Source organism: Arachis hypogaea, chromosome 2 (genome assembly GCF_003086295.3).
Source record: "Arachis hypogaea cultivar Tifrunner chromosome 2, arahy.Tifrunner.gnm2.J5K5, whole genome shotgun sequence".
NCBI classification, from domain to species: domain Eukaryota; kingdom Viridiplantae; phylum Streptophyta; class Magnoliopsida; order Fabales; family Fabaceae; genus Arachis; species Arachis hypogaea.
This window is the reverse complement of record NC_092037.1, coordinates 101,064,150-101,078,580: the sequence shown is the minus strand read 5'-3', so window position 1 is coordinate 101,078,580 and position 14,431 is coordinate 101,064,150. Positions and strand designations below refer to the sequence as shown.

At 30.4% G+C, this 14,431-nt stretch overlaps 2 protein-coding genes across 3 annotated transcripts; both read left to right on the top strand.

Annotated features, from left to right (window-relative positions):
• Nucleotides 1-6,759: 6,759 nt before the first annotated feature.
• On the top strand, nucleotides 6,760-9,514 carry LOC112757879 (uncharacterized). The gene is made up of 9 exons (XM_025806433.3): nucleotides 6,760-6,899; nucleotides 7,018-7,137; nucleotides 7,253-7,320; nucleotides 7,629-7,737; nucleotides 7,827-7,895; nucleotides 8,007-8,064; nucleotides 8,609-8,844; nucleotides 8,976-9,027; nucleotides 9,124-9,514. Exons 1-9 carry the CDS (start codon nucleotides 6,897-6,899, stop codon nucleotides 9,189-9,191), a joined length of 783 nt encoding a protein of 260 aa, XP_025662218.1. The 5' UTR covers nucleotides 6,760-6,896; the 3' UTR covers nucleotides 9,192-9,514.
• Nucleotides 9,515-11,964: 2,450 nt separating this feature from the next.
• LOC112757865 (probable caffeine synthase MTL2) lies at nucleotides 11,965-14,100 on the top strand. Of its 2 annotated transcripts, none has more exons than XM_025806417.3 (4): nucleotides 11,965-12,255; nucleotides 12,631-13,044; nucleotides 13,157-13,414; nucleotides 13,684-14,100. In XM_025806417.3, the coding sequence occupies exons 1-4, from the start codon at nucleotides 12,175-12,177 to the stop codon at nucleotides 14,038-14,040; spliced, it is 1,110 nt and encodes a 369-aa protein (XP_025662202.1). In that variant the 5' UTR covers nucleotides 11,965-12,174; the 3' UTR covers nucleotides 14,041-14,100. The 2 variants fall into 2 exon arrangements, with proteins under 2 accessions (XP_025662202.1, XP_025662209.1); XM_025806424.3 differs by having other exon boundaries at nucleotides 11,998-12,374.
• Nucleotides 14,101-14,431: the final 331 nt, after the last annotated feature.

The following is a 14,431-nucleotide window of genomic DNA, read 5'->3' as shown; positions in this document are numbered from 1 at the left end:
TCCTGTTCTTTGCTAAATATATAATTCAATAATAGTATAGAACAACGTAACCCTCCACTCACCAAGAATCATACCTTTTCACCTTATTTTAATATTTAGCAACGCTTCGCTAATATATGCTTTAATTTGGTTGTTGCCGCGTTTATCTGTACAGGTTGGTAGCAATAAAATATTCTTATTTTTTCGTTCTGACCTTACACTAAAGAATTATAATTTATTTTTTGAGGATTATACTTTATATATATAATTCATATGTTTATTTAGAATTTTTTGTCAAAGGCCGGAAGATCCATGATGGGGCCCTGATAGCGTGTGAAACTGTCCAGTGGTTCAAACTAAGGAAAAAGGAAGCGGCAATTGTTAAGTTAGATTTTCAGAAAGCATATGATAGGGTTAAGTGGAGCTTTGTGGATCTTGTTCTGCAAAAGATGGGGTTTGGAGGAAGGTGGAGGGGCTGGGTTATGGAATGCATCAGCACGTGTTCTATGTCAGTGTTGATAAACGGATCACCTTCTAAGCCGTTCAAGATGGAAAGGGGTTTGAGACAAGGTGATCATCTGTCCCTCTTTTTATTTGTTCTTGTTGTGGATGTCCTGCACAGGATGATTGGAAAGGCTGTTAGGAATGGTCGTATATCGCCGTTGTTGGTGGGGAGAGATCATATCGAGTTGTCACATCTTCAGTTTGCAGATGATACGGTTTTGTTTTGCCCACCTGAGGAAGAAACCATCAAAAACTACAAGAGGTTACTACGGTGCTTTGAGTTGATGTCGGGCTTAAGTATCAACTTTGATAAATCTAGCTTGATTCCTATTAACTGCAATGAGCTGTGGGTACGGAGTATGTGCAGGGTGTTGGGGTGTAAGGAAGCAACTCTTCCAGTAAAATACCTGGGAATCTCGCTTGAAGCAAATCCAAAGTTGGTTAAGACTTGGAAGCCAATTATAGACAAAGTGGAGGAAAAGCTTAGCCTCTGGAAAGCCAAGGTCCTCAATAAAGCTGGAAAGTTGGTGCTTATCAAATCTGTGCTGAATAGCCTCTCGGTGTATTATTTGAGCTTATATAAGATGCCTAAGGCGGTAGCAGAGAAATTGATCTCCTTACAGAGAAGATTCCTATGGAGTAAGGAGGATGGGAGGAATGGTATGGCTATGGTCAAGTGGGAGGTAGTGCAGGCTCCTAAAAGATTAGGAGGCCTAGGAATTGGAGATGCTATGATCCGGAACACAGCTCTTCTGTTTAAGTGGTGGTGGCGCTTTTCTAAGGAGGAATGCCCGTTATGGAAGAAGGTGGTCTGTTCTTGTAATAATTTGAATCCAACTGTGCCTTTGTCCACCCAAGAATTACCAGTGCGGGGGGGGGGGGGGGAGGCGTGGAGGGATATTTGTCAGTTACAGTTCAAGAGTCAAGAACTGAGACAGAAGATGATTGATGGGTTGTCTATGGAGGTTGGAGATGGAAGAGATACTCGTTTCTGGGAGGATGTCTGGCTACTTGGAGGGTTGTTGAAAGATCAATTTCCTAGACTTTACTATGTTTCAAACCAAGTAGGATCAGTGATAGGGGATTGTGGGTTTTGGGATGGGTTAGAGTGGATATGGAACTTCCAATGGCGACGACAGTTGTTCCAATGGGAGTTGGATCTTGTGAACCAGCTACTTGATGAGTTAAGGCTGGTTAGACTTGCATATGACAGACAGGACAAAATTGTGTGGAAATATGATAAACAAGGTGTTTTTACAACTAACTCATTTGTGCAGGTAATGCAGGCGGACATGGTTCCGGAGGAGATCACAAGCTATAGCTTTACAAGTACTATCTGGAAAGGACTTGTGCCACCAAGAGTGGAGGTGTTTGTTTGGTTTGCATTGACTGGCAAAATCAGTACGAAGGAGAGACTGAGTTGACTTGGAGTCATTAACCAACAAGATACCTTATGTGTATTCTGCAATAATTGTGTTGAGTCTGGTCACCACTTATTTTTAGGATGTAGCTTTTCTTGGCAGGTTTGGTGTGCATGGCTATCATATGCTGGTAGATTATGGTCTTGTCCGGGTTCGTTGAAGGAACATTTCCTAAGTTGGACTGAGGTCACAGCTAGAAAGGCGGATCGTAAGGCATGGATGGTGAGCTTCTGCGCGATTATCTGGAACTTGTGGTTGGAAAGAAATAGAAGACTATTTCAGAACAAGAGTAAAGGAGTGGAGGAGATTGTTGACATGTACTCTCTGAGCTACAAAGAGTGGATAGGTGCAAATCCCTTTGGTTGTTGATGGCAATGCCGGAGATAACATAGAGATATAAGATCCTATTGTGTTGATGCTTGTATTTTATTTTCCGTTTTGTATTGCTCCACTTCACGTGTTGAGCTTCACTTTCAAAAAAAAAATTTATAATTTAGTTCATAAAATAGCTTATTTTTAGGAAAATATATTTTTACAGAGATGAAATATTTATTCTTATTTAAATGGTGATTATTTTCTATTTTTATATTAAAGGAATAAAAATTTATATATATATATATATATATATATATATATTATGTTTATTATAGCTATTTTTTAATATTGGTAAGAAATATGTGTTTACAATTTTACTAGATTATTTGGTTTCAGGTGAGTTTATCCTATTATAAATATTTTTTTTTAAATATAAAATATTATTGATATTTTGTCTACAAAATATTGTTTTAAAATTTTAAAATGAGAAGTGCTAGGGGGTCAGCAAAAATTATGATATATAGCCATCAATCAACCATCATAAGTGTATTTAATGGTGGAAGATTACATCTAATGGTGCAGAATTACTTATTTTATTTTTGATGGTTAAGTGTTGGCCAAATTTTAACAAAATTGCTGACCCCCTAAACTTTCTCATTTAAAATTTATTAAAATAGAAAACAGCATCACCATTTTGTTTTTTATTTAAAAAAAAAATTAAAGTAAAAATAGCATCGCCATTTTATTATTTTAACGAACTTAAAAAATTAAAGTTGCAGATCCCCACAATTTAATATAACACATAATAGATTATTTTGGGAGATAATATCCATCTGAACCCAATATTAAAAAAAAATAAAACAAAATTTGTTCATTACTTGTTATAATTTCCAACAATTTATATACGGTACTAAACAAACAAAATATTTATAATATCCGAATATGATATTCATCATGTATATAAATATAATATTCTTGAAACTATAATAATTTTAATCTTAAAATAATTATAAGCACCACTTAAAATAATTAAACACATAAATTATAATTTCTAACTTTTTATAAACTCCCTTAAGAACGTAAAATTACATTAACGTTTAAAAAAATACTTAAGATAAAGAGAAAATATTCAATGCACTCAAAACGTACTTCTCTTCTTTTTAACGCTAAAGTAAACACAGCCTTACTAGTTGGACTTATTACATCTCTTATAACATTTCTGCAACAAATTTTCGTTACCCGAAAACTGTTCTTCACACTTACCGGTGCACATTTTTATTGCACTGCATTTAGCAATGCATCTTATCAACAATGATTGGTCATTCTTACAAGTTTCGCTGCATTTTTTGATACACACATCGATATCATCAATTACATCCTTATAAGTTGGCTTCCAACGCCGTCGTGTCCACAAATTTTGTGGACGAATAGTTGCAAGCTGTTGAGGAAAAGCTTCATGAATTTTAGCAATGGCAGAATAGATAACTATTGTGATTATCAATATTTTCAGTGCATGAGATACATTGTTTCTTGTCATAGCTAGCTTTCTCTTTTCTTCTATTTTGTAACGATGAATTTTGATGTATACACCGAGTTTTATCAGGTTCGATTTTTTACTTAATGTCTTTTCATTATGCTAAAAGCCATAATAAATTATTAATATAAAAAGTTTCTCATATTTTAATATAATGTTGATTTATTATATATAAAATTATTTAAGTGTATATTTTTACTAAAATTTATAAGGTAAGTTGTTTCATTATATATCAGAATATTATACGATCGATATCATAAAATTACTTATTTCGTAAATTTAAGTAAGTATATATATATAGTTAAATTAACTACTTTTTCGGTACTTAATTTGTCACTAAAAACACGAATTTTATTGTATTTTTATTATGTCTTTTCCATTATTTGGTTTTTTTTTCGATTTTGTTAAGAAATCAATTAAAAGTGTAGCTAACTAAAGTTAACTAATTGAAAAATAGGTATATTATTAAAAAAAATCTTGCAATACTCAAATTTTTTAAATTTTAAAATTAAAAATATATATAAAGAATTTATTTGAGTTGACTTATGTTACAATTGATTTCTTAAACTTTTTTTTATAAGTTTTTCATGTCAATTTAATTTGTTTTATTTATTCAAGAGTGCAAGTCCTAGATGAATGAATTGAATCCCATTATTGTGCATAACTAAGTTAAGATTTGTTTAATTCTTTTCGCAAGATAAACGAACAAATGATTCATACGAATAACTTTTTTTAATTCAGTTTTAGGTATAACAGATTTCAAATAAAGAACCCAAAGAAAAGGTACTCTACGAGAAATGAGTAAGATTTTTGAAAAAAATAAAAAAAAGAGAAAATTATCAAGAAGGGACTCTTGGAAATTTTGTGTGCCTCTCAAATTTTGTTTTAATTTGTTTTTTTAATTTTTGAGTTTTTTTTGTGTGATTGAAATTAATTAATAAAGGTGTAGTTTGAAAATAAATAAAAAATTATAAAATAATACTTTTTTAATAATATTAATAATTTATATAAAGAGTTAATTATATTATAATTAATTAGTTAAGTGTTTAAAATTTAAGCTAAATTAAGAATTAAAATTAATCATAATAAATTAAATAATTTCATTTCAGAGACAGAATTAAGAAAAATATTAAAGGAGGGTTAAAAATATTTATATAATAAAATAATATTAAAATAATTTTTTAAAAAAGACTAAATTAAAATTTACATATAATTTACACATAAAAAATTAAAATTAGGAGGTCGTTGCCTTCTTTTACAGTATGTAACCCCGCCCCTGTTTCATTTAATAATCATTACATATTATTATAAAGGGTAATTTATCCTTTATTATTAAAACATTAGATATAGCTAGTTGCATCTCTGATAGCATTTCTCCAATAAATCGCCACCAATATATAGTACTTGACACTGTAAGATGCATTCTCTTATCTCAATGCATTTCTCACTACATTTTAGAAATAAATCACGGAACAAATAATTAGTGACATAATAACCAACATTTTTAGTGTACTACACACTCTCTTTGTAGCCATAGGTTTCTTTTGGTTTTCTATTTTGCAAATAACACATTTATAGAATATTCTTGAGTTGTTAATTAATTATTGTCCTTTCGGTATATTGAGATTTGAGAATCACAAATTACCAATATATATATAATGTTTTGTTAATATAGTGTTCCGTTGTTTTAATAGTTTATTACTTTAATTAAACTTAATTGTTTCTTGAATTCAACGAAATTTGGAAAAATAATCATTTTATATAGTGTTATTTGATTTTATATGACGATAGGTGTAAAATAAATATTAAATTTAAGATACAAAGAAACGAAAAAGATACATATGTGAATAAGTATTCTAAGAGTGACTATCGATATTAAATGTTATATTACAAGTTACAACAAATTTGATTGATTATTTCTTTAAATAATAAAAATAATTAATTTTTAATTTTATTATTTAAAAAATTATTTAAATATATTTATATAATTAAATAACGGTAAACAAACTAAATTTATGATACTTTTACAAGAGTATTCATCATTATTAAGTTCCGCCTTGTCTCTTGCATGCTCTTCTGACAAAATCAAGAGGCCTAGATATTATTCTGCACTCATAAAATTAAATAAAATAAATTGTGAAATACACCAAACACCAACTTGAAAATATTATACATATCTATCTAGGTTCATATGTATCCAATATATAATAATTTAAAAATTATTGATTTTGAAGTATCTTATTGGGCATATCAAAGAACACCCATCATGGTATATGTTTTTTACTAATGATATGTCTACAAAATCAACGGACGATTCAGATCATAGGCTAGATTTAAAAGAAAAAAAAAACTTTAGAGGTATATAATTTAATTTGTACATTAATTATAAGATAGAAAATATGAAATATAAGTTTGACATGAGAAAGAAAAATACAAACAAAAAAGCAACCTTGTATCACAAGTCGGTCACAATTCTCATAACTAAGCTAAGCTATTGTTTTCTACACTTCCCTTTACAACACTTACTATGAGCTTTATATTACATCTTCAAATTTTGGAAATAATATTTTATTCTTGATAATTTTTTTTTTTTAATGAAATTGTATGTCTTCCAGCTTTGTCTTGTGTTTTTTTCACCTATTTATAAAATTGTCTAAACTAGCATCTATTATTATAAAAAGATGATAGAATATGGTATTAGGTGGTTTGGATATGTAGAGAAAAATTGATAGAAAATATTATTAGAATAATGTATATATATAATAAAAGAAAGACGAATAGCAAGATGTCAAAAAAAATTCTAAAAAGAGAAAAAATTATATACATATGTGCTACTAAATATATTTTGTATTGGTTAGAGGATCTTCACTACTTTAATGGAAGACAAGCCTATGTGCTACTAAATATATCAATACTTTTTTGGTATTTTTCCTTATACCTATCTTGAAAGCGCAATTTCCAAAACACCAAAAAGAAAAAGCCCAAATATAGTTGGGCCCAATTTAAATCCAACTGAAACTTACACAACCGCCACCATAAACCTTCACCCTTCAGCTACAGCTTAGGGTTTATAAACACAACTATCTTCTCTTTCATTTTTTCCGTTTCGTTTCGAATCCGAAACCTTTCTCTCCGTCGCCACCATGGTTCGCTTCACTCTTCTTCATCTACTTTCAGTTTCTCTGCATCTGTTTGCTGCGAAGATTTCCTTTTTTTCTGTCTAATTTTTAATTTTTCTGATTTCGATTTGTTCTGTTGTTGTAGCCGCAAGGAGATTACATAGAACGTCACAGAAGGGACTATGGCTACCGCCTCGACCACTTCGAGCGCAAGCGCAAGAAGGAGGCTCGCCAAGTTCACAAGCGCTCTCAAATGGCGCAAAAGGTGCTTACTTTCCACCTCTCGAGTTCAATTATTCTTTCTATGTAAACCTTTTTATTGTTGTATTAGCTCGATTGTAATTGTTCTTTTGTTAATTTGATTTTTTAATTTTTAACAGGCTATTGGTATTAAGGGTAAGATGATTGCTAAGAAAAACTATGCTGAGAAGGCACTGATGAAGAAAACGTGAGTTTAGTTTTTTTTTTTTTTTTTTTTGAGTTTGTTGTTTTACAATCTTATGTTATTGCTTAGCTTGTGATTTCTGGTGGAAGGGCTGCATTTTCGTTTAGAAATGAAACTATTTGATGTTGTCATTTGAGATCTGAATTTTTATTTATATTGTATTATTTGAATGGCATGTTTATTTAAGTGTTTTTGGGTAGTGTTGCATTCTGTAGTTTGTCATGAACATGATTATAGAGTTGTAAGTGTTACATAGGTTCTCAAATTAGTGAGATAATTATATGGTTTTTGTCACTGTTGTGTATCAACAGTTTGGCTATGCATGAAGAGTCGACATCTAGGCGTAAGACCGATGATAATGTTCAGGAAGGTGCTGTTCCTGCATATCTTCTTGATCGTGAGAATACAACTAGGGCCAAGGTATGTAACACATGCAGTATTAAAAATATTCTTAAGTCCTGATATAATAGTCTCTTTGTATATTTAAGCTGAAAGCTCTTCATGTCTAGGTTCTCAGCAATACAATTAAGCAAAAGAGGAAGGAGAAGGCTGGGAAATGGGATGTTCCTCTACCGAAGGTGTGTTCGCATTCAATACTCTGCTGATGTTAAATTGAAATGTGCTTCCTATTTGCTTTGTTTTGTTGACTTAACTTTAATTACTAAGTGTATGCTTCCTTGTTTCTTCAGGTACGTCCTGTGGCTGAAGATGAAATGTTCAAAGTGGTTCGGTCTGGTAAAAGAAAGAGTAAGTATTTTACATCTTCCATGGTTCTTCAAATTTTGCTGTCCAATGTAAAATAGTGGATTCAGTTTCGGTTTAATTACTCTGTTAGTCCCTATAGTTTCGCAAAATTTTCAATTAGGTCCCTATACTTTTTTTTTGTTTTAATTGCACCAATTTTTTTTTCAATCGAGTCCCTACACTTTTTTTTCCTTTTATTTGAAGTCCTTGCACCAATTTTTTTTAGTTGGGTCCCTATACAATTAAGCTAATTACTACCAAGAGTGACCTAATTGGAAAAAAAAATTAGTGTAGGGACCCAATTAAAAGGAAAAAAAGTATAGGGACCTAATTGAAAATTTCACAAAACTATAGGGACTAATAGAGTAATTAAACCTTCAGTTTCTCAAATTTCTGGTAGTGGTTTATGCTTTTGCCATTTTATATAACTCATGTTAATTTGTTTTCTGGGCAAGAATCAATCTCAATCCTTTTTTGTTTCTTTGTCTGTGGCATAATGTTCATAACATGTAATGCATCTGAAATTTAATATTTGGCTATTTTGCAGCCAAGCAATGGAAGAGGATGGTCACCAAAGCTACCTTTGTTGGGCCTGGCTTTACCAGAAAACCACCAAAATATGAGCGATTCATTCGTCCAACTGGACTTCGATTCACTAAAGCTCATGTCACTCATCCAGAGCTTAAATGCACCTTCAATCTGGAAATAATTGGGGTGAAGAAAAATCCCAATGGCCCTATGTACACCTCCCTTGGTGTCATTACCAGGGGTACTATAATCGAGGTATTTACATTTTCTGCTCTTATAGCAGTTTACTTTTATAATCAATTTTCGAACAAGATGTGCTGATGTGTAATGCAGCATTGATTTTTATCAAAATGTGTTGCTCATTTCTCCGCACACTGTTAATTTAGGTGAATGTCAGTGAACTCGGTTTGGTCACACCAGCAGGGAAAGTTGTTTGGGGTAAGTTTATTTGTGATCCCTTTTTCTGGTTTTCTTGCATCTGATATGAAATTTCAACTGAATGATTAATTGGTTTTTTTTGTATGACAAATGCAGGTAAATATGCCCAGGTTACTAACAACCCAGAAAACGATGGTTGTATAAATGCCGTTTTGCTTGTTTAAGGCTATATAATAGCAAGGATTGAATTTCCAACATGGCTTCAAATGCATTGTTCAAGACCCTGCTATGTTGTGTGGAGAATCTTGGCCTTGTATCAATGACTGTATCCATGATCAATTTTTCCAGAGTTACCAACTTTTTTGGTATGAGAGTTTTGTCCGGGAAAATATTGAAAGTTACTGTAGTGTCTGTTGGTTGGACTACTGACATATGATATAGTGTACTCAAGATTCAGACAAGTCATGTACCTTTTAAGGAGCTCATGTGAAAAATGTTGATATTATTTTGATTAAGCTATTCAAATTTATAATTTCTCTTTTTGGCATGGACTGCAATTATCTTTCATTTATGTTCAGGTGGAGAAAGATATCATCTGATTCATCGCCTGCTATATGAAATTCTAACAATGAACCAAGATTATTGTTAAATGGATAAGTAACGAAGATTCAGAGCTCAAATGAATCAATTTCAATTACCTCTCTCAAGGAACTAAACCCAACGACAAAGACAAACAGCAAGAAGTTATTAAGCAAAATAGCAACTTAAATAAAGAAAACGGTCATTCATAGGCTTCTTCCTATGAAATCCAAAGTAGTATAGATATTTCAATGAGTTGTTGAATCAACGCATTTTACGCATTTTTTTTTATTTGGTGACTGAATATAACACAAAAAAAGAAGACCTAAAAAAAAGTAGCACCCCTCTCTAATAATGTCTAAATTATTAGGGGATAGTAACCACTCTAGGTACACCTGCTTGTTTAAAGCAGTCTTAGCCATTAAATCGTCATTTTTAATCATGCTGGTTGTGCCTCGCACAAGAAGAAACGCATCAAGATTATCAGTTTCACATATGACCTCTTTGCACTCGCAATCCCAAGTCATAACAAGCCCTTTCCAAATAGCACGAAACTCACAACAGAGAACATTAAAAGGAGGTATACTGACAGAACAACCTTTCATCCAAATTCTCATGCTGTCTCTAATAATACATCCAAAGCCAGCTAATTGCTCATTTTCAAAAACGTTTGTATCACAGTTCACTTTATAGATATTCATTAGAGGTGATTCCCAGTTATAATAAACGCATCTTTTGCTATAGACAAAAACACTCTTTCGACAAGTATTTTTATAATTTTTTTTATATATTGTATCTTATATTTTTTAAAGTATATGAGATGAATGAATACTAAATGATCTTGAGTTGAAAATGTGCAAATACTTGAATGTGATAGTCTAATCACCCCTCAAAGCAAACTGTACAAAGACTCACATGACTACATGAGGATGACAAGTTATAAAAGCAAACTTCTCTTGCGTATGTGCTTACCTAAGCATATTTTGACTTTCCTGGTTAAATAATGTGTAGGGAGTTAGTCAAATAAGGACGTTTAAAACGTTTTTTTTTTAAACGTTTTTTTTTTAAGATGTTTTTTAGTAATTAAAATTCAATACATATAATCAATTAAATCATATTATTTTTATCAAAATTATATCAGATAAATTGATTTAGTTGAAAAATCAGTAGACCAAACATTAAATCGATCTAAATTATTTTTTTATAAAAAATAACTATAATAATCCTATTATAAAAAATGACTAAAATATTGTTATTATATATATATATATATATTAAAAATTCTAAATTCTAATCCTATAATGATATAGAAAGAAAAAAAAGATTTAGAATTCTCAAAATAATAATAATAATAATAATAATAATAATAATAAAAAAATATTTTAGTTATTTTTTATAATAAAAATATTATAATCATTTTTAAAAAAATATTAATTTAAATCGATTCAAGATATAATTTATTTTTTGATCAAATTAATTTGTTTGATCTAATTTTAATAAAAATAACACAATTTAATAATTATATGTATTAAATTTTAATTACTAAAAAATATCTTAAAAAATATTTTAAGTATCTTTGTCTTAGTAGTTCCTATCATTTAAGGCATCACTATTCATACTTTCATATTACTTAAATTTCTATTCTCTATTTCTATTTACATATAATTAATTATAATTCACTCTTATTATTCTTTTATATATTTTATTGTAACTTCACGTCTATTCTTAATATATAAAAGTAGCTACATAGGTTTACCTACATTATTTTTAAGTTATTTCTCTTTTTCTACTAACGCTATGTCAGCACTAACGCTTACTTGGCAAAATTTTAGAATCTACTACTCAAATCTTGCCAAATCAACTTTTATTTTCACATTAAAAAAAACACAAAAAACAACTAAAAAACACAATAAAAACCAACAAATTAACTTTTTTCAAATAAATCCTTATTTCTAAAACAACAAAAACACAAATTAACATTTAACAAAAACTCTTATCTATTATTATTCAATTGAAACATCAAGTACTAATTAAATGCAATAAATATACATTAAAAGTATCATAATAATAATAATTATAAAAAATTTCAATTACAAATATTCAAATTCTATAATTTATACATATTAAGACTCTTACTACTTTTCATTTCTTAATCTCTTATACTAATTGTCAAAAATTTCTTAAATTTAATATAACATTTTTATATGTTTTTCATTCTCGTTCATTTATTTTTTTCATTATTTACAAACAAAGAAACCGCAAGAAAAAACAAAGTGTAGCCATTAATGCAAATCGAAAAATGAAAAAAAAAATATAATTTTGTATAACTCTAATATAAATAATCTATGTCTTTTTTAAAAATAAATAAATTCAAAATCTATTTATAATATATTCTCTAAAATTTTTTAATATAACATTTATTAAAATATACTATATACCTCTCCACCCATTGCGCGTTTCTGGTTAGAATAGAAACCGAAGTTTAATTTTTAGAACGTATTTTTATTATTTTTCCTTAAAGCAAGTAGCACCTGCTCATCTTTGCTTACTATAAAGAAGAGGGGTGTTTCAACAACGAGTACTGTGGCTATTAAGCTTTTGAATCTTTGATTATCTTTCCTGTGATCAATGGCAACAACAACAAGCAAGTTCATTCACGCTAATGGTGGAGTTGGAGAAACAAGTTATGCTAACAACTCCTCACATCAGGTTCTCCTTTCTACTTCTCTCTTTCTCTCTCTCAACTGTGGAATTCACAAGAGATTCATTTGTTAATATGAAAGAAGAGAGAATGTAAGAGAGGGAAGTTGAATTTTCTTTTACATTTGGTAAAGTTATCATATTATAGCTAACTTTACTTTCTATTATTTGAACTATTTGCACAATACATGTTACATTTATCCTACTTTATGTTGAAATTTAATGTTTAATTAGAAGTATTTTGGCTAACAAAGATTGAAATTTCAACCTCTTAGATAGAAGTTGTGATATCATGTAATGATTAAACATTTGTTACTCTCCTTGCATTATATTGGTATGTAAACCTAATTCCAAATTTTGTGGAAAAAAATTTATTCCTTTCAGAATAAGCTAATATCCAAAGTGAAACCTATGCTGGAACAAAGTTTAAGGAGTCTCTATAGCAGCTCTGTACCAAGTTGTCTGAAAGTGGCAGATTTAGGGTGTTCTTCAGGTCCTAATGCACTCAAATTAGTGTCTGACATCATTGATATTATAGATTCCATAAGCTGCAACCTTGATAATCATGATAACAAGCCACTTGGATTCCAGTTTTTCCTGAATGATCAATTTCAGAACGATTTCAACAACATATTTCAGTCACTGCCTCATTTCTATGAGAGGATAAAGGAAGAAAAGGGAGAGAGACTCGATTCGTGTTTCGTGAATGCAATGCCGGGGAGCTTTTATGGGAGGCTCTTCCCTAACAATTCCATTCACTTCTTTAACTCTTCCACAAGTCTGCATTGGCTTTCTCAGGTTTGGCTAACTTCAATGGTCTTCAATTTGTAATAAGATTTTGATTACCTGTGCTTGATAACAAAATCCGTTATATACTGACAGTGTAAAACGTTTCTTTGTTCTCGTTTAGGCCCCGAAGGGATTGGCTAAGGGAACCGGATTGGTTAATAAGGGAAACATTTACATAACAAGTACAAGTCCACCAGAGGTGTACCAAGCATATCTTGATCAGTTTCGACATGATTTCGGTGCATTTCTAAGATCTCGTGCAAAGGAATTAGTGCAGGGTGGTGGTATGTTTCTGTTGTTTCTTGGCAGAGATCAAAGTTCTGAAATAGTAACTCCTTATGGAATTCTTGGTTCAGCACTCAATGACATGGTTTCAGAGGTACATACATACATGATTACATAGACAATCCAAAGCTTTAACAAAATTCATTCTTGATAATTGCATAATTTTTTATGTTATATCTTTTGTTAAGAAATCATAAGCTTATGAAGTATGTTATATGTATATGCCAAGTGTTTCAAGATAGAAAATATAGAAACCATTGAGAAACGGTTGTGTGAATATATAATATGAAACACTTGGCAAGAAGAAAAATTGGACTCAAGAGTGGTTTACTAATTTCATATATGAAATCTAATGTATTGCAGGGTTTGATTGAAGAAGAAAAATTGGACTCAATTAACATGCCAAGATATGGTGCTACACCAGATGAGGTGAAACAAGTGATTGAGTCAGAAGGGTCTTTTACTCTTCAAAAGCTTGAAGCTATCAATACCCCTTGGGATGAGGGTTTGAACAAGAACAATGACAATGATGATACAAATATGAGTGCTGATTTCATAGCCAAATATGTAAGAGCTACTTGTGAACCGTTGATGAAGGCAGAGTTTGGTGAAGGGATAATTGATGAGTTATTTGTTAGATATAGAAAGAAGCTTGTGATCAAGTTGGAAAAAGAAAAGTTAGAGTACACTAATTTGGTCATGTCCATGACTAAGAAATGACATGAATGTTATTATTTTGAATAAGCTATTCAAATTTATAATTCTCTGTTTTTTTTTTCATGGATTGCTATTGTCTTGCATTTTTGTTTTGGGGAATAATGTTATCATCTCATGCATAGTGAAATTCTGACAATGAACCAACATTACTGTTAAACGAGATTCATAGCTCAAATGAATCAAAGTTCAAACATCTTTGGAAGAGATTGAGATTGAGAATCTGAGACTAAATTAAGTTTTTTCAATTATATTTGATATAAAGTGTACAAAACTGAAGGGACTAAACTTTTGTATGAAGTCTTATCTTGGTTTTTTTTTTTTTTTTCAAAGTTAGGAGTGAAATTCAAATTTGCGATCTTTAGATGAGTATGGAAAAATTATGCCATTTGAATTA

Excerpts from the sequence above, each read along its gene's own strand:
- LOC112757879 (XM_025806433.3), top strand. Across the intron at positions 7,138-7,252 it reads GCTCTCAAATGGCGCAAAAG|GCTATTGGTATTAAGGGTAA; the intron begins GTGCTTACTTTC and ends AATTTTTAACAG. Across the intron at positions 7,896-8,006 it reads GGGATGTTCCTCTACCGAAG|GTACGTCCTGTGGCTGAAGA; the intron begins GTGTGTTCGCAT and ends TTGTTTCTTCAG.
- LOC112757865 (XM_025806417.3), top strand. The coding sequence starts at position 12,175 with ATGGCAACAACAACAAGCAAGTTCATTCACGCTAATGGTGGAGTTGGA. Across the intron at positions 12,256-12,630 it reads CTAACAACTCCTCACATCAG|AATAAGCTAATATCCAAAGT; the intron begins GTTCTCCTTTCT and ends TATTCCTTTCAG. Across the intron at positions 13,415-13,683 it reads TCAATGACATGGTTTCAGAG|GGTTTGATTGAAGAAGAAAA; the intron begins GTACATACATAC and ends AATGTATTGCAG.